This window comes from Plecotus auritus, assembly GCF_963455305.1.
Source record: "Plecotus auritus genome assembly, chromosome: 8".
NCBI lineage: Eukaryota > Metazoa > Chordata > Mammalia > Chiroptera > Vespertilionidae > Plecotus > Plecotus auritus.
Window position 1 is genome coordinate 163,444,845 of NC_137782.1, and position 21,956 is coordinate 163,466,800.

The 21,956-nt window shown below is 50.6% G+C and overlaps 2 protein-coding genes and 1 pseudogene across 16 annotated transcripts; 1 reads left to right on the forward strand and 2 right to left on the reverse strand.

The window, feature by feature from the left end:
• Positions 1 to 151: 151 nt before the first annotated feature.
• ATRAID (all-trans retinoic acid induced differentiation factor) lies at positions 152 to 4,112 on the reverse strand. 2 transcript variants are annotated; one of them, XM_080684012.1, is made up of 7 exons: positions 3,981 to 4,112; positions 3,206 to 3,327; positions 1,612 to 1,683; positions 1,334 to 1,405; positions 1,115 to 1,236; positions 730 to 827; positions 152 to 496 (listed from the first exon to the last, which is right to left on the reverse strand). In XM_080684012.1, the coding sequence occupies exons 1-7, from the start codon at positions 4,077 to 4,079 to the stop codon at positions 392 to 394; spliced, it is 690 nt and encodes a 229-aa protein (XP_080540138.1). In that variant the 5' UTR covers positions 4,080 to 4,112; the 3' UTR covers positions 152 to 391. The 2 variants fall into 2 exon arrangements, with proteins under 2 accessions (XP_080540138.1, XP_080540139.1); XM_080684013.1 differs by having other exon boundaries at positions 3,449 to 4,092.
• SLC5A6 (solute carrier family 5 member 6) lies at positions 3,627 to 20,075 on the forward strand. 13 transcript variants are annotated; one of them, XM_080684001.1, is made up of 17 exons: positions 3,627 to 3,821; positions 4,842 to 4,906; positions 12,036 to 12,579; positions 12,879 to 12,944; positions 13,283 to 13,334; positions 13,485 to 13,552; positions 14,121 to 14,275; positions 14,680 to 14,820; positions 15,018 to 15,147; positions 15,642 to 15,730; positions 16,123 to 16,235; positions 16,563 to 16,630; positions 17,025 to 17,111; positions 17,251 to 17,432; positions 17,644 to 17,747; positions 17,983 to 18,098; positions 18,426 to 20,075. In XM_080684001.1, exons 3-17 carry the CDS (start codon positions 12,184 to 12,186, stop codon positions 18,576 to 18,578), a joined length of 1,920 nt encoding a protein of 639 aa, XP_080540127.1. In that variant the 5' UTR covers positions 3,627 to 3,821; positions 4,842 to 4,906; positions 12,036 to 12,183; the 3' UTR covers positions 18,579 to 20,075. The 13 variants fall into 13 exon arrangements, with proteins under 13 accessions (XP_080540127.1, XP_080540136.1, XP_080540135.1 ...); XM_080684010.1 differs by lacking the exon at positions 3,627 to 3,821 and adding an exon at positions 3,833 to 3,985; XM_080684009.1 differs by lacking the exon at positions 3,627 to 3,821 and adding an exon at positions 4,134 to 4,459.
• Positions 7,795 to 8,323, reverse strand: LOC308256717 (nascent polypeptide-associated complex subunit alpha-like; annotated as a pseudogene). The gene has a single exon. The product of its transcript is annotated as a nascent polypeptide-associated complex subunit alpha-like (transcript).
• Positions 20,076 to 21,956: the final 1,881 nt, after the last annotated feature.

Sequence of the window (21,956 nt, forward strand, 5' to 3'; positions counted from 1 at the left end):
GCGGGCGGCGTGAGGGGCGGGGCCGGCACGTAAGGGGCGGGGCCTGGGCGGTGGCGAGGTCGGAGGCATCGGTCTACCTAGCGCAAAGCCTGGAGAAACGTGTAAAAGAAAACCCACTTCCACCCCAACCAAGAAACACACAAAGCCGGGGTACCTTCCTCTAAAAAAAAAAAAAAGTTTATTATCGTTAACAGCACAAATGGAAACTGGGACTAGTCCACCCCTCGATTGGAGTGTGACACTCCAGCACTGTGCAATGTTCCATCTTCCTTCCAACCGTGGCCTTATGCTTGAGGAGGCTCCTGGACCAGCCTGTCTGGGAAGAAAGTCTCCCTGGCTGGGCTAAGATAGGGTGGGATGATCTTTACGTCAGTAGGAAGATCTAGGTAGTTCATGAAGCCTTGGCTTTTCGGCGTTGGGTTCCCCAAAGAATGATGGAGATGAGTAATGTGGTGGATCCCAAAATCCCAAAGAACGTAAGCAGCGAGAACGAGCCCTGTGAATAAAAGATTTAAAAAAAACCTCATACACCTCATATAGTGTTACTCCAAGGGCTACATCCTAACACCCAGTTTTTCCCTAGTATACCTATCCCCTCATCAGGGCAATTCTTTCAGAGTTTCCTTCACTAGGTGATTTGCATCAACTCCTGGTCTTATGGCTCTTCTTTCTGAGAGGGTTTGCTCTATGCATTTCTCTTATCCCTAATTAGAAGAATTAATTCCTCACCTGGCGCATACACTTGTAGCCATGGAAGCCATCAGCACAAACACATTGCAAAAGACCTGGACCATCAGGCACACAAGATCCATTCTCAGGACATATTTCTGGGAGTCAGAGAGAAACAGAGAACATCACTGGATCTCATTATATTTCTCAAATATCTACTTCAATTTAGATTCAATTATTTCCATGTCAAAGGAGAAGAAAGATGATAGATAATCAGAACATAATAATATAAATATATTTTAAGATCCTTTCTTTCCAAGGGGTTACAGCCTCAGAAGCCTGAACAAAAAGGCACATAAGCAATTTTACTGTCTTTCTGATCTAATGGGGAGAATCCAAAGGAGGAAAAGCAGTTCCCCAAAAGGGTGGAGAAGAGACAGCATACCTGTGTCCCCAGTGCTATTGCAAAGGTTCCTTTGTCCTTCACAGGTTTGGTTGTTTGGGTAAAATGTGACAGTATTCCAGGCATTAATACCTCCAGGACAGTTGACATCTGGTGGTAGTATCCTGAACACAACACAAGCAGTCTTAATATGCAACCCAAGTTGCTGAGCTCACAGCACTGCCCCTTTGATTCTCTCCACAACCCCATACTCTTACTCACAGAGTCTGAAGCTGGATAAAGCCGTGGAAGGTGTTGGCCAAGTCATCCTTGAGGGGGTTTGCGTGCAGGTCTCTGAAAAGCACACACTGTTAGCACTGTGCTTTAGAAAAACATTCTATTAACACATCTTCCTGGACTGGTATTCCAGTTCTCATTCTGAGCTGTCCAAGTTTAGGTATCAGTATTCAAACATTTTTTGAGGAGCACATCCTCAAAAACTTTCCCATCAAACCTTTGTCATAGTCACTTTTTGGTAAGGAGGATAACTAACAACTTACATGATGATAGCAGTATGTGCTTGAGGAAAGTTTGGACCAAGGTCCTTCAGAGAACAGTTCTGGAGATCCAGCCTGAGGAAATAAGGTAATCAGTGTAACTACGTGTCTCTCTTTATCCATTACAGGCCAATACATCCCTTTTTCTGCTAAATATTAGTTGAACACAGATGTGTTCAGGTCTACAAACTAGGTGCTATAGTAGATGTTTTAATGCTGCACTGTCCAATCTAGTCACCACTAACTAGCTACATGTAGCTACTGAAATAAATTCAGTCCCTCATTTGCACTAGCCAAATTTCAGTGTTCAGTTAACCATTAACATGTGGGTAACAGCTACTGGATTGAATGGTATAGATATGGAATATTTCCATCATGGCAGAAAATTCTTTGTATCTATGCATATATTGGAAGAAATTTGTTTCTTGTCTAGATTAGTGAATCTCATATTATGATATGACCTCAGATCCATAAAGGACCTTCAAATGGAAAAAAAATTCAAATCACATAATCGAAAATTTTTTCCAAGTGCATTTTCTACCACAGATTGGATGTAAAACACTGGATATTAAGGAGCATGCCACATTATTTTCTTCAGTATCTATTGCTGTCTGTTTCTCTAGTCTACAAATATTTATGGAGCACCTACTAACTGCAGAAATTTGGAATATAAAAATAAAACCCTCAGTATCTTAGCTTTCTTTTTTTTTAGCTTTCAAATGGCTTACAATGTAGTAGGAGAACAAGACCAAAAATAGGATCAATATAAACATTAAAAGCCTAATATGCTAAGTGTCCAACTTAGTCTATTGTTGGACTATTCGACCAGTCTTTATGATGTGCACTGACCATCAGGGGGCAGATGCTCTGACCGGGAGGTTAGCTTGTTACTGGGGTCTGGCTGATCGGGACTAGGCTAGACCCTAGAGCCCTCCCCCAACAGATGGCGCACTGGTGGGGTCCCTCCGCCTGGCCTGTGGGGGTCGGGTAGAAACCTGCAGTCTGACATCCCCTGAGGGGGTCCCAGATTGCAAGAGGGTGCGCCACGGAACCCTGAGGAACCCCACCGGTGCACAAATAGTGCACCCGGCCTCTAGTATGAAATAAATCACAGGGCAGTTTATAAATAAAATAATTGATTAGTACAGACATTAAGGATTAGTGGGAGTAAAAGAAATATTACTGTGGTATTTAGTAGTAAGAAAAATTCATAAAAGATGCTGGAATTAAAGAATGGAGCCCAGTTGGTATGCTCAGAGCATGACCCATGAAGCAGGTCACTGTTGGAATCCGATCCCCAGTAGGGAGCATGCAAGAGGAAGGTGATAGCTGGTTCTCTCTCATTGATGTTTCTACCCCTCTCCCTAAAATAAATAAAAACATTAAAAAAAAAGGCTTGTAGGTAGTTTCAACCAGGATGAACCTCAGGGTTGTTTACCTAGCCAAAAATACTATAACAGGTTTAGAAGTCTGAGAATTATGGTTGAGATGCCTCCAAAATAGGCACAAATGTTTATCCCAAAAGCCAATCAGGCAAGCCTTGACGAATCTGGGTTTGGAACTCTTTTCCACTATCCAGCGAAGTCTTCTCCCTCACCCCAGGATGGTGCCATTCTGATTCAGGCAGCAGCGGGCGTGCAACATTAGCTCTGGCGTCTGCTTACAATAAAGGGCCACTTTTGACCAATTTCGCACACTCCCTGGGCACTGGATGCATATCTGCGGAAGAGAGAAAACTATTAGGACCCAGAAAAAAAAGCCAAGAAAGAACAAACAGGGATCAAAAGTTACATGCCAGTACACCTCTCCAGAATTCCTCGAACAGGGGGAAGTGTTCTACCTTTGTATCAGGTTTCACTAGACGCCTGTCTTCCCAGGCGCACCAGAGCCTTTCAGCACCAGACCACAACCAGGGAAAGCTCTCGTTCTTGAAGATCACTATCGGAACATATTATGTCCTCTCCAGTGACTTCGCAACCTGACAGCGGGGTTTGGCGGGGTGTAAAAGGACTGCAGGTACACACTCATCAAGCATTACAGAAAGTACAGTCCTGCCACCGCACTACACACAGCGGCATTCGTGCGTGGAGAGCCTGCAGAAGAACCAAAGGGCTCATCTGCAGAAAGAACTTAAGTTATTCAAAGATCCAGGCGCGAGGAGGTCAAAGTTGAAAGGTCTTGGGATGTCGGCAGGGCTGGGAAACCTGCGCAGAGTGAGTCATCTAGAGCGGGAGCCCGCTGGGCTGGGGCAGGGAAGGCCTCAAGGGCAAAATCGAAGCTGCGGGCCGGCTGGGGAGGGCCGAGGTCGGCGAGCGCGACACACGCCGGCCCAGCGCCTCAGCTTCAGGCGGACCTCGGACCCGCTGCTGTACCTCGGGTAGCGCCAGAGCCCTTCCCACGCGCAGAGCGAGGAGCAGGGCCGCGGCCCAGGGCAGCGGTATCGGAGGGCTGCCGGGAGCGCTAGGGGACATTTCTCCGGCCCTCTGTGTCCTTCTCAGCTCTCGCGAGACTTGCGCTGTGGCTCCGCCCCCGGGGGGCGGAGACTAGGGGTGCTGGCCAGTTGGCCCGGCTGGGTTAGGGGTGCTGCTGCCCGCCGAGGTCAACTTTCTTCTCCGTGCGCCTCAGTCCTCGTTAGGGGAAACTGGCCTGCCCCTCTCCTGCTCCCCCTTTCACCCCCGAGTGCCTTGCGCCGGGACGCTGAGGTCGCGTCTCCGCCGGGTCTCTGGGCTACACCGCCGGCCCCCAGGCGACATGGCGGGGCGGACAGGGGCGGGGCTCGGCTCACACCCGGCGCGCGTGCCGCGAGCCAGTCCTTGGCCGGTGGCCAGACCCAGGCGTGGAGACCCGGCAGGTGGGCAGGTCGGGGGCAGCCGGAAGGCTGTGGAGCACCGCGTAGGAGCGAGGAGGGCGGGACCTAGAGGCGAGGGGGCGGGGTGCCCGGTGCCCAGTGCCTGGCGCCCGGCGTGGGTCCCAGGAAAATCGTAGGTGCGGGCGACGAAGTGGTTGGTAGTCCTTGCCACCTCGCCGGTGGAGGGAAGGTGGGAAGCGGGAAATAAAGAGGATCGGAGTGTGGAGGAATGGAGGGCGAAGGGCGAACCCTGGCGGGAGGAGACGCTTCGGGCACCCTGTCCTCTTCACCTCCGTCCCGAGAGCACGCGGTGGCAGGAGCCCTGGCGCGAAGGTAGGGGCGGGAGAGATGCTCCCCTACAGCCTCATCTCCTTTCCCTTCCCAGAAAAGGGGAGCGATGCTGATCTCAGGTAGAACGACGGGACCTCCTCGCGCTGTCTGAGCCACGAGGTAAGGAAAGGGGAGCGCGGTCCTAGGGTGCCCGGGCTCTGACCAAAGGTGCGGGGTGGGAAGCCCTAACCGGTTTGGCTCAGTGGATAGAGCGTCGGCCTGCGGACTGAAAGGTCCAGGTTCGATTCCGGTCAAGGGCATGTACTTTGGTTGCGGGCACATCCCCAGTAGGAGGTGTGCAGGTGGCAGCTGATTGATGTTTCTAGCTCTCTATCCTTCTCCCTTCCTCTCTGTAAAAAAAAGTCAATAAAATATTTTCTTTTAAAAAAAGTACGGGGTGGCAACGCTGAGGCTGAGAATTAAGGCCTTAGAAAATAAAATTAGCATTAAGTTGTAAATTAAAAATTAACATTTTAGTGAGGGCCCCAAAGCCTTTCAGACCTTAAGGAATTCTAGGCACAAGATTTTGAAGGAATCTTTTTGGGACGCTTGGTCCCGCTGTGGCCCCGTATCCTTTGTAGGAGACCAAGCAATCCAATGTAGTTTGTGACTGAAGTGAGGGTAGGGGTAAGGTGGTGGAAAAGATTATCTTCCTTGTCTTAGGCATTTTAAAAGGGGCCCCACAGCCAGCTGTCTGTGCCCTGTGTATTACAATTTTAATGAAACAACTCGGTTCTTACTTTTGACTCACAGTCTTTCAGAGAGATACAAGGCCATCGGGTTTGGATCAGTGTAGAATTGTTAGCCACTGCCCTGTTCTTAGAATCATGTCTCATGAAGACTTTTTTGCTGGGTCGAGTTTTTTTCTGTCTTGTCTAGATGGCCATCTAGGAGGGTTCCCCACGCTTATCAGGAAGCCCTGTCAGTTTACTCCAGCTGTCTCCATTTCTGTGTGCCTGTGTTCTAGTTTATACTAGAATCTTCCTTTCTCCAAATACCTGCCTATCCATATCACTGACCCTTTACCACTACACCTTCTTTTTGCACACAGCACCATCTCTTACTTTCCTGTAGTTCCAGTCACCTCTATCACAGCAGTAAAAGATTTGCTAGAGGAGTGAGAAAACTCAATGTTGCAATCTACAAAGACCCAGGGCATCTTTAGGTTAAACCACAGTGGCCTACTGGGAACATTGTTGGGAGTACTGACATTTGTAACATGTGATCCAAGAGTTGCCAGCTTTGATTTCCTCTCATTGGCCCCAGGAGTTTCAGAGTTCAGGTTTCATTTGTGTGAGGCCATATCATTCCAGCAGGCAACATCTGCCCAAGAACCCTGTGTGGGAGAGCCAGAAGACAGCCAGGCTCTCTCCTATTGGGCAAGAACAGAAGACTTCGCGTATAATGATGTGTCTATTTTTTAAAAATATATTTTTATTGATTTCAGAGAGGAAAGGAGAGCGAGATAGAAACATCAATGATGAGAGAGAATCATTGACTGGCTGCCTCCTGGGTGTGTGCCCTGACCGGGAATTGAACTGTGACTGCCTGGTTCATAAGTCAGTGCTCAACCACTGAGCCATGCCGATCAGGCATGATATGTGTCTAGACTAGTTGAAATCTAAACTTTGTTCCACAAATGACTGACTACAATGAACATTCTCTTTCTGTCCTAGTTAGTAAGGACTGGGCCACTGCTGAAGTTTTAGTAATTAGGTTTTGTGTGCCATGAGATGAAAAAGGTTGAAAAAGTAAGAAAGTCTCTAAAGACCATGTGGTATAAATGGAGAGTGGATGGGTGGGGAAATCTCTAGACCTGGGTTCTAATCTAGCCTCTGGCGACAATCAGCTCTGTAGTTTGAAAAGTTCACTGAGTTATCTCAGCCTGGTGTCTTTGTAAGTGAGGGTGTTACCTTAGTGATCTCTTAAGCTCCCTTTGTTTTTAAATACTATGATTCTGTCCTTGTTCTAAGCACAATGGTATATTCTTGGAGGATTAGTATCTCTTGTGCGGGAGTCAGAAAGGTAACTTTCCCCTCTTTCAGCCCCTCCTTTCCAGTTCCCTCTAGGACACAGTGTCATGTGTGACTTAGAGTGAAAGCCTAATCCATCTAGGAATGTTGTTGCCTGTGAGCTCCCTGCTTCCCGTTCTGGAGCTCGAGTTTGGGGATCATCGGGAAATAGGGCCGTTTGGATCACAGTGATTGGTTCCCTGAAGGGGCCCTTCCGCCTTCCAATTCCTGATCTCAGCAATAGCCGCTTATATAAAGCCAGACCTTCAGTCTGCCTAGCTTCAGACACACACAGCTTCTCCAGGCAGCTCTGCCTCAGACCAGGATTGCTTCTCTAGGTAAGTTGTCTGCCCCAGCAGGATAAGACCACTCTCCCTGGCTGTTCCCCTGGCCCCAGCTCTTTGGCTGGTTTCCTTCTCCCCAAAGTGTTCTATGATCCTAACTCTGAACTGCTGGACCCAGCACATTGCCCTCTCACTGTTTTTTCAAGAAGCCATAACTTTATTAATGATAGAAACAGGACAAATTTCAAACCAAGCTGCAGTTGTTACTCTTTTGAAACTCAAAAAAAAGTCCTCATTTTTATTTTTTAAAGAGTGTTTATTTACTTTTTATATATTTTTACCAGAGGCCATGATGCACGAAATTCATGCAAGAGTAGGCTTTCCTTCCCCCAGCTGCTGTCACCAGCTTCCCTCTGGCACCTGGGGCCCAGGCTTCGCTCAGGCCGCCAGCAGGCACCCAGAACCCTGGCTTCTGTCTGGCCCCGGCTTCATCCCGAATGACTTCGGGTCTAATTAGCATGTTACGCGTTTGTTATTATAGATTGATTTCAGAGAGGAAGGGAGAAGAAGAAAGAATGAGAAACATCCATGATGAGAGAGAATCATTGATTGGCTGCCTCCTGCATGCCCCACACTGGGGATGGAGCCTGCAACCCCAGCATGTGCCTTGACCAAGAATCAAACCGTGACCTCCTGGTTCTTAGGTCGACTCTCAACCACTGAGCCACATCAGGTCGGGCAGTCTTCTTTTAATTTTGTCCTTAACTGCCACACCTGTTTCATCAACCTCTTCCTCTTCACTGTTGTACAGTTGGAGTCTGTGTTTTATTTAACGTTTGAGACAGCTTCACCTTAAACTTGAATTTCTCAGCAGCTGCTAGCAGTGCTTGTTGAGATAAATCCTGATCTTGGCTTCCCCAGAAACTATGTAGATATCTAAAGCTGGGCTCTTGTACACATCTGGTTTTATGATGACAAAGAGGATATTCTTAGATTTCCAGATAGTGACCCCGGGAACCCCCGTAACCTGTTGAAGACCCAGTTTGGACATAGCCTTCCATGCCTTTTCATTGATTTCAGCTGCTGCTGCCAGCTGGGCTTGGGTGGCCTGTGTGGAACCTGTTCCTTGGGCTCTGCCACTGATTCATCACTGTCAGATTCTGTTCCAGAGCCTGTCTCAGCCGGGGCTGTGGCCACTCCTGCTGTGCAATAGGGATGCTTTCTGTGGCTTCACCTGGCATTTTGTGCAGGGAACCCCTCTCACTTTTGAATCCCACTTCTCTTCCATGATCTGCTATTGATTGTGGTGTTGCAGGTAGAGTAGCTGAGAGATAAGTGGCAGGGCTAGTAGTGTTGGGGAGAATGGAGTGGTTGACCTGGCGATGCCTGGAATGGAGTTTGGGGCTGGCATGGAGATGATCTCATTGGGATGGGAATCAGTGCTGAGAAGGGGTGCTGTCAGCATGATGAAACTGGGAGTCGTGGGAAGAGGGAGTTGAGGTCAGGGGGAATGGAGGAAACCATGCTGTTATTAGTCTCCATTTCTTCTTCCCCACTGGGCTGTGGCGCCAGGTTGGGCTCTGCTGGCTTAGTATATTGTAGTGACTGGGTCTGTGCCTACAAATGGGGTGTGGGGCAGAGAAATCTGATAAGAAACTTGGGCTAGAGTTGATTTTTCTTTTGTTATGGGGTGGAGACCTAAGAAGGTTTTTATAAAATTTCATAGCTGTGCATGCTCAAAAAGGTGTTGGCCAAGTAGTTATCTCCTGGTGTTACCGGGAAGAGGAGGAGACCTCGACTCTTATCTTGAAGGAAAAATTTCAATCAAGAGACAAAATGTTGCCCTGACCAGTTTGGCTCAGTGGATAGAGCGTCGGCCTGTGGACTGAACGGTCCCAGGTTCGATTCTGGTCAAGGGCATGTACCTTGGTTGGGGGCACATCCCCAGCAGGAGGTGTGTAGGAGGCAGCTGATCAATGTTTCTCTCTCATTGATGTTTTCTAACTCTCTATACTTCTCCCTCTCTGTAAAAAATCAATAAAATATATTTTTCAAAAAAGAGACAAAATGTAGACAAGCAAGCAAGAATTTATTTTATTATTTTTTTAAATAAATCTTTATTGTTCAGATTATTACAGGTGTTCCTCTTTTTTTTCCCCCCATAGCTCCCCTCCACCTCATTCCCCACCCCACCCCACCCCATGCCCTTACCCCACCCCACCCCCGCCACTGTCTTCATCCATAGGTGTAAGATTTTTGTCCAATCTCTTCCCGTACCCCTCACACCCCCTTCCCCCTGAGAACTGTCAGTCCACTCCCTTTCTATGTCCCTGATTCTATTATATTCACCAGTCCATTCTGTTCTTCAGATTTTTTATTCACTTGATTTTTAGATTCACTTGTTGGTAGTTATGTATTTGATGTCATTTTGTTGTTCATAATTTTTATCTTTACCTTTTTCTTCTTCTTCCTCTTCTTAAAGAATACCCTTCAGCATTTCATGTAATCCTGGTTTGGGTGATAAACTCCTTTAGCTTTTTCTTATCTGTGAAGCTCTTTATCTGATCTTCAACTCTGAATGATAGCTTTGCTGGGTAGAGTAATCTTGGTTTTAGGTTCTTGCTGTTCATCACTTTGAATATTTCTTGCCACTCCCTTCTGGCCTGCATAGTTTCTGTTGAGAAATCAGCTGACAGTCGTATGGGTACTCCCTTGTAGGTAACTAACCGTTTTTCTCTTGCTGCTTTCAAGATTCTCTCTTTGTCTTTTGCCCTTGGCATTTTAATTATGATGTGTCTTGGTGTGGTCCTCTTTGGATTCCTCTTGTATGGGGTTCTGTGCGCTTCCTGGACTTGTAAGTCTATTTCTTTCACCAGGTAGGGAAAGTTTTCTGTCATTATTTCTTCTAATAAGTTTTCAATATTTTGCTCTCTCTTCTTCTGGCACCCCAAAAATTCGGATGTTGGTAAGCTTGAAGTTGTCTCAGAGGCTCCTTACACTATCTTCATATTTTTGGATTCCTTTTTCTTTTTGTTTTTCTGGTTGGGTGTTTTTTGTTTCCTCATATTTCAGATCTTTGGTTTGATTCTTGGGGTCCTTTGATCTACAGTTGAGTTTCTGTATATTCTTTATTTCAGACAGTGTATGCTTAATTTCTAACTGGTCCTTTTCCATTTTTTTGGCATTCTCATTAAGATCCTTAAAGGTCTCACTAAGTTTCTCATCGGTTTTTAGAAGATTCTTGAGTAACCTTATAAATGTGGTTCTGAACTCTATGTTGTCCAGTAGTTTGCTTTCCTCCATTTCTTTTATTCGTGACATGTTTCTTTGTCTCCACATTTTGGCTGCTTCCCTGTGTTGATGGAGTGGCTTTGTGTGGTAGGAGACCTATAGGGGCCAGTAGCTCAGCCTCCCCAATCACCTGAGGAGGACGCTCTTGGTACACCGCCTTGTGGGCTGAGTGCAATGTCTTGGTGTAGTTAAGCCTTGATTGCTGTTGGTACACTGGGAGGAATTGACCTCCAGGCCAATTGGCTGTGAGGACCCGCTGTGTCTATAATGGAAGAACTGCTGCGCTGGAGACATGCTTATGGTGCAGGACTTGTTTCAGTGGGGCTTTGGTGCTCACTGAGTCTGCCTCTTGAATGTGTCACTTAAGGATGTGAGGAGTTGAAATCTGGTGTCTCACACTGACTGCTAGGTACACTGGCTTCTGGATCTCCAATGGGGTGCAGGTCAGCTACTGTCTGAGGCCACCCAGCAGGAGCTACAGTGAGAACTACAGTTTTCTCCTCTTTGCTTGGGGTTTGGAGGTTTTGGAGCTGTCTGACCCAGGCTGCAAGTTTGCTAGGTTAAGCTGGGATAGGGCAGGCCATTCATATGCTAAAGCCACTGCTTGGAGCTTGGGTGGGTTTGTAGATTGTGCAGGGTGGGGTCTTAGGGCGTCACTAGGCTAGGGCGTGGCAAACAGCGATGGCTGCCAGTTATCTGGCTCTGCCTCTCTTGACCACATCCTCGCGTCCCGTGCCCCAGCGCTGTAAACAATTATTCCTGCGTGCAGCCTTGCAAGCAAGCCACCCTCACTTTCCAACCTGATGGCAGACAGTCCAGCTTCTCCCCGTAGGAGTTTGGGTCCCCCGTGTCTCCCCAGAAACTGGAGTTTGGAGTAATCGGGAGCTTGTCTCCCTTCGGGTTGAAAAAAGCAGTGCTCCCAGTCGCCCGCTGCCAGCCCGATACGCGCGCCTCCGTACCTCAGCTTTTCAGCACTTGTGCACCTCTCAATGCTGTTTTCTCTTTCCTTGTAGTTGTAGAACTTCCACTCAGCCAGCTTTCCCGTGGTTCTGGGTGATAGACGTTTTGTCTTTTAGTTGTAGTTTTGAAATTGTTGTGCGAGGCAGCAGTTTAGGTGCTTACCTACGCCGCCATCTTTGTATTTGCTCAAGAACTTATTGATGGCAGTAAAAACATACTTAGGGCAGTGAAACAGGAAGAGCATGGGAGAAGCAGTAGGAGAGCCTAGGCTGGCTGCTTTGGCTCACTGGGCAGTCAGAGGAAAGAGGGTCTTGGAGTCAGTTCAAGGGGTGAGCCCAGTCCGAGTTGCTGCTGCCCTTTGCTCCCCTGATTGCAAGTCTCATGTAGTCCCTTACAGGTCAGGGGATACGTGCCTGTGGGGAACAAGAGGGGAAGGGAATGGCACAGGCATGCGCCCTGGGACCTTCTGCCTCAGGTCCCTATTCCACATGTCCTGGAATTGTCCTAGCTTCTTACTGTTCTATAACATTGGCTATCCCACTCTGCTGCCTCCTCCCTACTTTTTTCAAACTAAGACCTCCAGACTTTCCAGGTCTGCCACCAAGTGGCTGGTCCAAGTTTGGCGGGTATGGGACTCACAGGCCTGGCAGTGGGGGGCCACAAAGGCACGATAGGCCTGACTAGCAGCTGATTCCTTTGCAGGTCACCCTGGACAGTGTCACTTGGTGGAGAAGGAGGACTGAAACCTGCTTGAGAGCCAGGTGGTAGCCGCTGGCTTGCCACTGCCCAGCCAAGTGGCAGCCCAGAGCCCAGGAGCAGCAAGTGGCTGCAGGTCATAGATAGTGAGAACATGAGAGAGGGGGTGACCGCCTTCACTCCTCTCTCCCCTACCTCAAACACAAGCACGGTAAAATCCACCGCCTTTTCCCCTGTGGACTATGTGGTCTTCGTCCTGCTGCTGGTTCTCTCCCTTGCCATTGGGCTCTACCATGCCTGTCGTGGCTGGGGCCGGCATACCATTGGTCAGCTGCAGATGGCGGACCGCAAAATGGGCTGCCTTCCCGTAGCGCTGTCCCTGCTGGCCACCTTCCAGTCAGCTGTGGCCATCCTGGGTGTGCCGTCCGAGATCTACCGATTTGGGACCCAGTATTGGTTCCTGGGCTGCTCCTATTTCCTGGGGCTGCTGATCCCTGCACACATCTTCATCCCTGTCTTCTACCGTCTGCATCTCACCAGTGCCTATGAGGTAAGCAGAGAGGAAGGGAAGAGCACATTGAACCCTCAGGTTCTCGGGGAAGGAGAGGAGGAACAGGGCACAGATGAGGGATCTGGAGCCCCAGATTGCCCCTGCCTAATGAGAGTGACAGCACCATGTCCTGTGTTCATGAGTTCTGGTCAGGTCACATTGGGGGAGGAGGGTGCTGTACTGAGCTGGGCCAAGAGTGGATATGAATTGGATATTCCCTTGTGTTTCTGGACCTCTTGAGGGAAATTGGGGGTGGAATAGGGACGAATACCTTCTTATTATTTTTTTATACTACCTAGTACCTGGAGCTCCGATTCAATAAGACTGTGCGGGTTTGTGGAACCATTACCTTCATCTTTCAGATGGTAAGTAGAATGAGGCTAGAATTGAGCCCGAGGCATGGGAGGGGGACCTGAACTCAGGCATGCTGAGGCAGTTGGAGCCTCCCTGCTCTCAAACTGGCACGTTTAAAATTCCTGCTCCGGCTCAGTGTTACTGAAGCCCCAGAGGCACCCTGCTTTCCATCCCTTCAAGTTCCAACACGGACAGCAGAGTGGCAGCAAGCCAAGCTTTGGCAGAAGGGAGAGGGTAGTGAGCCTAGGGGAGAGGAGGCCGTTGGGGTGTTGGAGCTGAGGTCCATCTTTCCTCCTCTGCCCACCCTCATCTCCTCTTCCCCTCACATCCTCCTTTTCATACCCAACAGGTGATCTACATGGGAGTTGTGCTCTATGCACCGTCACTGGCGCTCAATGCAGGTGAGGAGTCCTAGCCCCTGGCTCCCAGGCTGGGGAAGCTCCTTTGGGAGGGGCAGGTGACCAGATGCTTCCTGTCTTGCCAGGGCTTCTGGCTTCCCCTCCTGTCAGTCCTCTTCCAGAGACAGAAGTGGGACTTTTATCTCTTTGCAGTGACTGGCTTTGATATTTGGCTGTCAGTGCTGACCCTAGGCATTGTCTGTACTGTCTACACTGCTCTGGTAAGTGCAGGAAGTCTTAGGCGAGGGAGGAGAGATAAGTAAGGAGGGAGGATGGGAAGAAAAGGAAAAGAAGGGATGGGTGAGATAAGGAGGTAGGAGATGGTAAGAACATAGTTGAGCCTGTGAACCAAAGAGTCCCAGATTCAATTCCGGTCAAGGGCAGGGACCTTGGTTGCAGGCTCCTCCCAGCCCAGGCCCCTATAGCTCATTCAGGAGGCAACCAATTGATGTGTTTCTCTCACATCGATGTTTCTGTCTTTCCCTCCCTCTTCCACTCTCCCTAAAAATCAGTGGAAAAATATCCTTGAGTGAGGATTAACACACACACAAAAAAGAATATAGGTGAGAAGGTGGAATGAAATGAGATGTAGGAGATGGGATGGGATTATGGTGGGTGGGATGTAGTACAGGGGATGGCACATGAAGGTAAGGGATGGGGCAAAATGATGTCCACGGGGTCTCAGTAGTTATGCCCCTAGCAGCAGTACAGTGCCCTTGCTGGTGGTAGGGTGTCCTTGGGTGGGTGGTTTTGAAGACATTTGTGTCAGGCATGCGCTTTTTCTTACAGGGTGGGCTGAAGGCAGTCATCTGGACAGATGTGTTCCAGACACTGGTCATGTTCCTAGGGCAGCTGGCGGTTATCATTGTGGGGTCAGCCAAGGTGGGCGGCTTGGAGCGTGTGTGGGATGTGGCTTCCCAGCATAACCATATCTCTGGGATCGTGTAAGTACACCCCTCGTGCCTACGGGTCTCGCGCCTAGGAGCTGGACCCATCCTAGAGTCTGAGCTCAGGGTTGTAAGCAGAGGGCAAGCTGTGGAAGCCTTAGGTGCGGCACTGAGACAGGTGGGAAGCTGGCATGGCAGATGTGGGGGCTGATCACGGGTGTGGCTGGTGGTTAAGGGGGGTCAGGATGTTTTTAGTACCTGGGATGAGGCCGTAGGTTGGAAAAATGGAGCCCTCCCTCCAACTTGCTACCCTCTCTTGGGTCCATCCAGTGCTTGCCTTCAGCAGCTCCTTAGCCCTCACGGTGGTGTCTCTGCTCCCCTCTGAGCCCCGCCAAAGGAGAGTGAAGAAGGCCGGGTCTCTCTGGGGCTATGGCACAGTGACCTGGTGGCGTTTATTGCAGGCTAGATCCGGACCCTTTTGTGCGGCACACTTTCTGGACCTTGGCCTTCGGGGGTGTCTTCATGATGCTCTCCTTGTATGGGGTGAACCAGGCGCAGGTGCAGCGCTACCTCAGCTCCCGCACGGAGAAGGCTGCTATACTGTGAGCACGCGGACAGGAGGGCGGGAGCAAGGGCTGGAGGGAGAGAGTGGGCCCTAGGTCCATGGAGGCAGTCTGGGTGGGGACAGGATGTCAGAGCTCACAGCCCCCCATTGGGGTCAGGACGTGAGTCTGCTTTTGGGGGCTCGGGGACATGCTTGAGGTTATCTGTTAAGCCCTCCTCCCCTGGCCTCTTGCAGCTCCTGCTATGCGGTCTTCCCTTGCCAGCAGCTGGTCCTCTGCATGAGCTGCCTCATTGGCCTGGTCATGTTCACCTACTACAAGGAGTATCCCATGAGCACCCAGCAGTCTGCGGCAGCGCCCGACCAGGTGAGAAGGCCTTCCTGGCCACCTTCTGTGCTAGGAAGGGTTAACTGGGCCCCTGAGGAGGAGTGTCTGGGCGGCTGCAGAAAGGACTCCCACCCTGAGCAGCAAGTGGGTTTGCGTTCTTTTCCACTCTGGGATTCTATCCATTTGGTGAGGACCCCAGCATCACTGATCACGTTGCTCACCCTGCTGGGTGGCTCACCACCGGGCACATATGCCTTGCTGGGAGCTGCCACCACCTGGTCTCATGTAACCCTCCCAACAGCCTCCCTTCATAGAGAAAAGAGGCTCAACAAGGTGGCCAGTGTGTTGGGGCGCGAACTGCGTCCTCTTTCCAGAGTCCATTTTCTCTCTTCTCACTGTGGGGTCACCCTCAGTGCCTGGCCCTCTTCCTGACGATCCAGGCCGGCTGGGGCACGTACAGGGGGCTTCCTGCGCGTCTTGCTCTGGGGAAGGGCTCCCCTCAGGAGAGCTGTGCACTTGTGTTCTGCCCGCAGTTCGTGCTGTACTTCGTGATGGATCTCCTGCGGGGCCTGCCCGGCCTGCCGGGGCTCTTCGTTGCCTGCCTCTTCAGTGGCTCCCTCAGGTATCTCTGACCCTTTCCCTCGGGCTCGGCGCAGCTGACCCTGCTTAGTACAGAGTGACGGGCAGAGGGCACGATCCCTCGTTATGCCATCCATCTGGGTGACGAGGGGCAGCTCGTCTGTGTAAGACAGAGCATGTCCTCTCTGGGGATGCTCCCTTCTTTGATAAAGGAGTCTTCTTTTATTTTATAATAGCAGTTGATCTACAGAATCAAACCTGTACCCCACTCAGAAAAGGTCACGTGCCCGTACCTTCCGGGCCTCTTCCTCGGCTGCCACCTGGGAGGAAGGTTTCTTGGCTGCAGCGTTCTCTACCTCCGGGGCACTGTCCCTCAACGGCCTCCCTTGTTCGTTTGTTTCTCAGTGCACCTTGTCTTCCTCTTCCTCCTCTCAGCACCATATCCTCTGCTTTCAACTCACTGGCAACTGTTACGATGGAAGACCTGGTTCGACCCTGGTTCCCGCAGTTCTCAGAAGCCCGGGCCACCATGCTTTCCAGAATCCTTGGTGAGATGATGCTTCCTCCTCTCAGTCACGTCTTGCTCGGGTTCGCCCTAAGCCCTGTCTCCGTGAGCTTTACAGCACCAGCTGTAGCCGGGCTCGGCGTTTGCTGCTTGCCGAGTGAAGCACGCAGCCTCGTGCCCCGCTCAGGGCACTTCCCAGGGTCTGAGTCAGACAGGTGTGAGGACGGGGAGGGACCTGGAGTCGGGGCGTGGAGTGTGTGCCCTGTTTCCAACAACACAGAGGTAGTGATTCGTCTGGGAAGGAGCTTTGCTCTACTTCCCTCCCCTTTGTAGTGTGCTAACTCACTGGTTTCTTCCCTTCTTTTCCCAGCCTGTAGTTATGGGCTGCTTTGTCTGGGGATGGCCTATGTCTCCTCCCAGATGGGACCAGTGCTGCAGGTAATGACTGTGGGGGAAAGAAGCCATTTGGGGGGAGAAAAGGAGCAGATTGAAACTGGAACTTGAGCAGGTAGCTATTGTGAAGGGAATGACATAGGGGCAGGCATCAGAAATTCTGCTTTGACGGACTGCCTTTAGCTGTAAACAGATTCAAGTAGCCGAAAGCCCCAGGGTCATTCCTGGGCCGTTGTTGGCTCTGAGACGTCTAAGGATCAACTTCAGAGGAGAGCCCAGAGCACTTTCCCTTTCCCATTCCTGACCTCTGGAATCCTGCATGGGGTCGGCTCCCGGTAGGAGAGCTAGGCGGGCAGATCCGGCCAGAAGGCTCTGAGGCAGTGCTGCTGAGGCTGGGGTCTCTGAGCCCATGTGTCCTTCCCCACCCTGTTCTCCACAGGCAGCCATCAGCATCTTCGGCATGGTCGGGGGGCCGCTGCTCGGACTCTTCTGCCTTGGGATGTTCTTTCCCTGTGCCAACCCTCCTGTGAGTGACCCGTCTGGCTCCCCAGCCAATGTGGGGACGGACCTGGGAGATGGCTTGGCAAGGCCGTCACCATGAGTGCCGGGAACGTGTGGAGGTTGGTAGGGCTGGCATTGTGACGAGAGTGTGCTGTCTTTGGCAGGGTGCCATCGTGGGCCTGTTGGCTGGACTCATCATGGCCTTCTGGATCGGCATTGGGAACATAGTGACCAGAATGGGCTCTGGCATGGCACCCTCGCCCTTGAATGGGTCCCACTTTTCCCTGCCCAGCAATCTGTCCACCATCGCCATGACCACACTGATGCCCTCGACCACCCACTCCAGGTGAGTTGGGCCTCACTAGCTTTCTCCTTGGGGAGCCTTAGGAAAGAATAGCTCATTTTTTAGGGGTTCCCCGGGGGCCCTGATAAGGAATGGACCACCAGAAACCCCAGAGAAATGTTGGATCCCAGGAACCTAGGACCCTGCAGGTGAGGGGAGCCAGGTGGCCAAGGAATACCCTATGACGGAATTGTCCTCCCACTCCTCTCCTCAGGCCCACCGGACTGCAGCGGCTGTACTCCCTGTCCTACCTGTGGTACAGCGCTCACAACTCCACCACAGTCATTGTGCTGGGCCTGATTGTCAGTCTCCTCACTGGTGAGAGGGTGTGGGAGGGTCACCCAGGAGCAGGATGGACAGGGAGGGTGCTCAGGGAATCTGGGCTTTGGGGGGAGAATTGACCCCACCTTCTGGGCTCCAGGTATCTTTAACCATTAGGTTTCTTGGCTGAGCTCCAGCCAAGCTGGGCAGGGCTGGAGCTGGGAGCCTCAAGAACAGAGGGCTTTTTGTGTACACTGGTTACCTGGTAAAACTCAAGCACCTTGACCTTCAGGGGGAATGCGGGGCCGGACCTTGAACCCTCGGACTATTTACCCAGTGTTGCCAAGACTCCTTGCCCTCCTGCCTGTGTCCTGTCAGAAGCGACTTCACTGCAAAAGCCTCAGCCAGGTAGCGCCCTTATTGTCCAGATTGCCACCCTCCTTCTCTCCCCAGACCACCGCCGGACCTTCTGGGTTCCCTTCTATCCCTTTGCTTCCTCCTCCCACCCAGCGCCCCTTTTTCTGGTATTTGCCTCAGGAGAGCCCTGGCCTGGTGGGCAGAGGGGTCTGAGCGGGGAGAGTGCTCTGGGTGCTGGCCTCTCCTCCCCTCTCCCCTCATGCTGCTCCTCCTTCCTGCTGGGCTCAGAGCAGGGTCTCTCACCTTTTCTGCTTAAATCGCTTCCCCAGCCCTTTGTCTGCTGCTCCCTATTTCACTCGCTTTGCTCTGTGTCTGCAGGACTTCTTTGGGGACACCACAGTGCTCCCCGAGAAGATGAGTAATGGGATGCTGAAGGGCATCAGAGATAAGGAGGCCGTGGCAGAGCCTGAGGAAGGCCCAGTCCACCCAGGGAGCAGCCCCACCTTCATCGTCCAGGAGACCTCACTGTGATCTGGACTCGGGCACCAGCCTCAGTCTACGCTCTGGTACAGGGGTGCACCCTTGATGTGTACTGCAGGGGGCTGGATGACCAGATGACCGAGCCCACACCAAAGGACTCTGTAATCCTAAGGGTCTGTGCTAGAGGCTGTCAGGCCTTGGAGGTGTGAGGATGGGACAGGGTGTTGCTGGAAAAGAAGATACAAGGGAATCCTCTGGGGAAAGGATAAAGTTCCTTTGAAGTGGGTGAAGCCCGCAGTGCAGGTTGCAACTGCCATGGGCCTGTTCGGGCAAGGTCGACCATCTCCACCACAGAGTGCTGTTACTTCCCATGTGCCCCAGCGAAGCCACAGGGCCCCTGTGACTGCTGTCATGTTATCGGTGATACACAGGCCCCTCTGTTTTTATCTGTCTACCTCCATTCTTGAGAGGGAGGTTTTGCTGTTCCTGGGAGGCCTCTCAGAACAGACAGGTACATTCATCTCCTTTGTGTAGAGTACGGGAAGCGTTCTGCCCACGTCTTCCAGCCCCACGTCCAATGGGCACTTGGGAATGGCGTAGATTTAATCTAAGAAACGAGGGCATGACCAGCTCCACTGTGGAGTGCCATCTTGACTCCTGAGCCACACCATCCTAGTATCATTTTGTTACTCATGCTCCTGTTTCCTTTTGGAGTTCCTTTCCCACATATCTTTGTTCCTAGGGAATAAAAATTGCCATTGGATCTAGAATCTGGGCTCCTGTTCTTTCTGCAGCTGCTCTTGTCTGCCCCAATCCCATCCCTGGAGAGGATAAGAGCCTTCATTTCCCATGCACAGGTCTTCTAAGGAGAAACAGGAAACTCAGTCTCCATGAGATTTCAAGTCATGTATGTCCCTGGCGTGTCTGCAGGTGGCAGCATTGTGCTCATGCTCATCAGGGTGGGAGACATCCTCTCTCCCTGCTGCTTCTCATCCCTGTGGCTCAGTCTGTCCCTTGTCCAGCCCCAGGGACAAGAAGCAGCAAGGGAGACCTGTGCATCTCTCCCCCTGCTGCTCTGAGACTTTCACTTTGGGGGCTAGAGGAAGAATGCTGCTATTTGGCTTTAGAAATAGAACATTCAAGATGGACTTTTATGGTCTGTGAAGAACACTGCTCATTCCTACACCTGCTCTCTACCCTTGCTTGGCCCTGTCCATCTGCCCAGAAACAAGTCTGCGCAATCTCTCAGCCCCTCAAGAGAGACTTGGTCCTAGGCAGGTCTGTGGACAGTCCCAGAAAAGCCAGGTTGGCTCTCCTGAGGTCTGCCTTCCTCTTGGCAGCCCCTCCACCTGAGGGCTGAGGGGACATTGCTCTTGGCCAACTACCCCACCCCAGAGCTGCCTGCCAGTGTTCTAGGCCTAACTGGACTCTCATGTTCATTCTTCAATATATTTATCCACATACTGTAAATCAGCTCTCGTGAATTTGCAGTCCAATTTTACATTGCTCAACAGGAGTAATAGATTTCAACTTGGGCAAAAAATGGTCAAGGAAAAAGAAAAGGCACAAATAGAAATAAAAAGGATACATAGCTCCAGCCGGTTTGGCTCAGTGGGTAGAGTGTCGGCCCCTCGACTGAAGGGTCCTGGATTCCATTCTGGTCAAGGGCAGGTACCTCGGTTGCAGGCTTGATCCCAGCTTTGGTCAAGGCACGTGCAGGAGGCAACCAATCGATGTGTCTCTCACTCTGATGTTTGTCTCTCCCCCTCCTTTCTGTTCTCTAAAAACCAATGGAAAAATATCCTCGGGTGAGGATTCAGAAAACAAAAAGTGACAGCACAGATGCCATTGATGCTAATGATGTCTCAGGATCACCATCCTCAACTTCTGAACTAAAGGTTGCCATTCTCACACCCACAATTGTGAGATAGCATCCATCTGTTCATAAAGTTAGCCTGCCTGGCTAGCACTTTAGTTCAGATCTCTGAAGCTGTCAGTAACAGAGGACATAGAGGACTATTCATAAAAACTATTCCATCCTAGGAAGCAAGACTCTGTCTCACATCCATCCATCCCCCCACCAACAATCTGTGGGAGAGTTCCTGTGATTCTTTGGTGACAAGTTGAGAAAAACCCATGCAATACTACTAGGCCAGTGATATAATAAAATAATTTTACCTGGGTAGGATACAGCTCTTTAGCTGAGACTGGGTCTATTAAAACCTGCTGAGTGAGATTCAAAATACATTCAGCTGAATCATTTTGGATGCTTCCAGCAGCATAAATAGAATACCCACCTAAAAGGCTCAAACAGGACATTCAAAACAAGAAGCCCCCATATTTGTGATGGGTATGAACCATGAAAAATATGACTTCAATATTGTCAGCAATGCCTCTTGCACCAACTGCCTGGCTCCCCTGGCCAAGGTCACCCATGACAACTTGGGCATGATTAAGTGACTTATGGCCATAGCCCATGCCATCACTGCCACCAGAAGATCCTGATGGCCCCTCTGAGAAGCTGTGGCATGATGGCTGAGGGGCTGCCCAGAACATCATTCTTGCTTCTGGTACTGACAGTGCTGTGGGCAAGGTCATCCCTGAGCTGAATGGGAAACACGGGCATAACCTGTGTCCCCACCCACAATATGTTGGTCATGGATTTGAACTGTCATCTGGAGAAAACTCAAATATGATGACATCAAGGTAGAAAAGCAGCATCCAAGTGTTCTCTAACGGGCATCTGGGCTACACTGAGGACCAGCTTGTCTCCTGCAACTTTAACCCACTCTTCCATCTTTGCTGGGGCTGGCATTGCCTTCCATGACCACTTTGTCAAGCCCATTTCCTGGGATGACAATGCATTTGTCTATAGCAATGAATGGTGGACCTTATGGTTCAAATCACCTCCAAAAAGGGCCCTTGGGCCACCAGCCCCAATGAGAAGACAGAGGAAGAGAGGGGCCCTCAGCTGCGAGCTGCCGGGGAGTCCTTGCACCAACTTGACCCCTGACACACTGAGAATCCTAGCCTCAGCACAGTTTCTATCCCAGAACCTCTGAGGAAGGGGAGAGGCTTAGGGAGTCCTAGCTTATCATGTACCATCAATAAAGTACACTGTATCTGCCCCTTTCAAAAGAAAATCTTGAGCCCTAACCGGTTTGGCTCAGTGGATAGAGCGTCGGCCTGCGGACTCAAGGGTCCCAGGTTCGATTCCGGTCAAGGCCATGTACCTTGGTTGCAGTCACATCCCCAGTAGTGGGTGTGCAGGAGGCAGCTGATCAATGTTTCTCTCTCATCGATGTTTCTAACTCTCTATCCCTCTCCCTCCCTGTAAAAAATCAATAAAATATATTTTTAAAAAAAGAAAAGAAGATCTTGATTTACCTGGCCCAGAAGATCATCTATATATATAAAAGGCTAAGTGAC

Excerpts from the sequence above, each read along its gene's own strand:
- SLC5A6 (XM_080684004.1), top strand. The coding sequence starts at position 12,184 with ATGAGAGAGGGGGTGACCGCCTTCACTCCTCTCTCCCCTACCTCAAAC. Across the intron at positions 15,148-15,641 it reads CTGCGGCAGCGCCCGACCAG|TTCGTGCTGTACTTCGTGAT; the intron begins GTGAGAAGGCCT and ends TTCTGCCCGCAG. Across the intron at positions 17,112-17,250 it reads TTCCCTGTGCCAACCCTCCT|GGTGCCATCGTGGGCCTGTT; the intron begins GTGAGTGACCCG and ends TGTCTTTGGCAG.
- ATRAID (XM_080684012.1), bottom strand. The coding sequence starts at position 4,079 with ATGTCCCCTAGCGCTCCCGGCAGCCCTCCGATACCGCTGCCCTGGGCC. Across the intron at positions 3,328-3,980 it reads GGGCTCTGGCGCTACCCGAG|ATATGCATCCAGTGCCCAGG; the intron begins GTACAGCAGCGG and ends TCTCTTCCGCAG. Across the intron at positions 497-729 it reads GCTACAAGTGTATGCGCCAG|GGCTCGTTCTCGCTGCTTAC; the intron begins GTGAGGAATTAA and ends TTTTATTCACAG.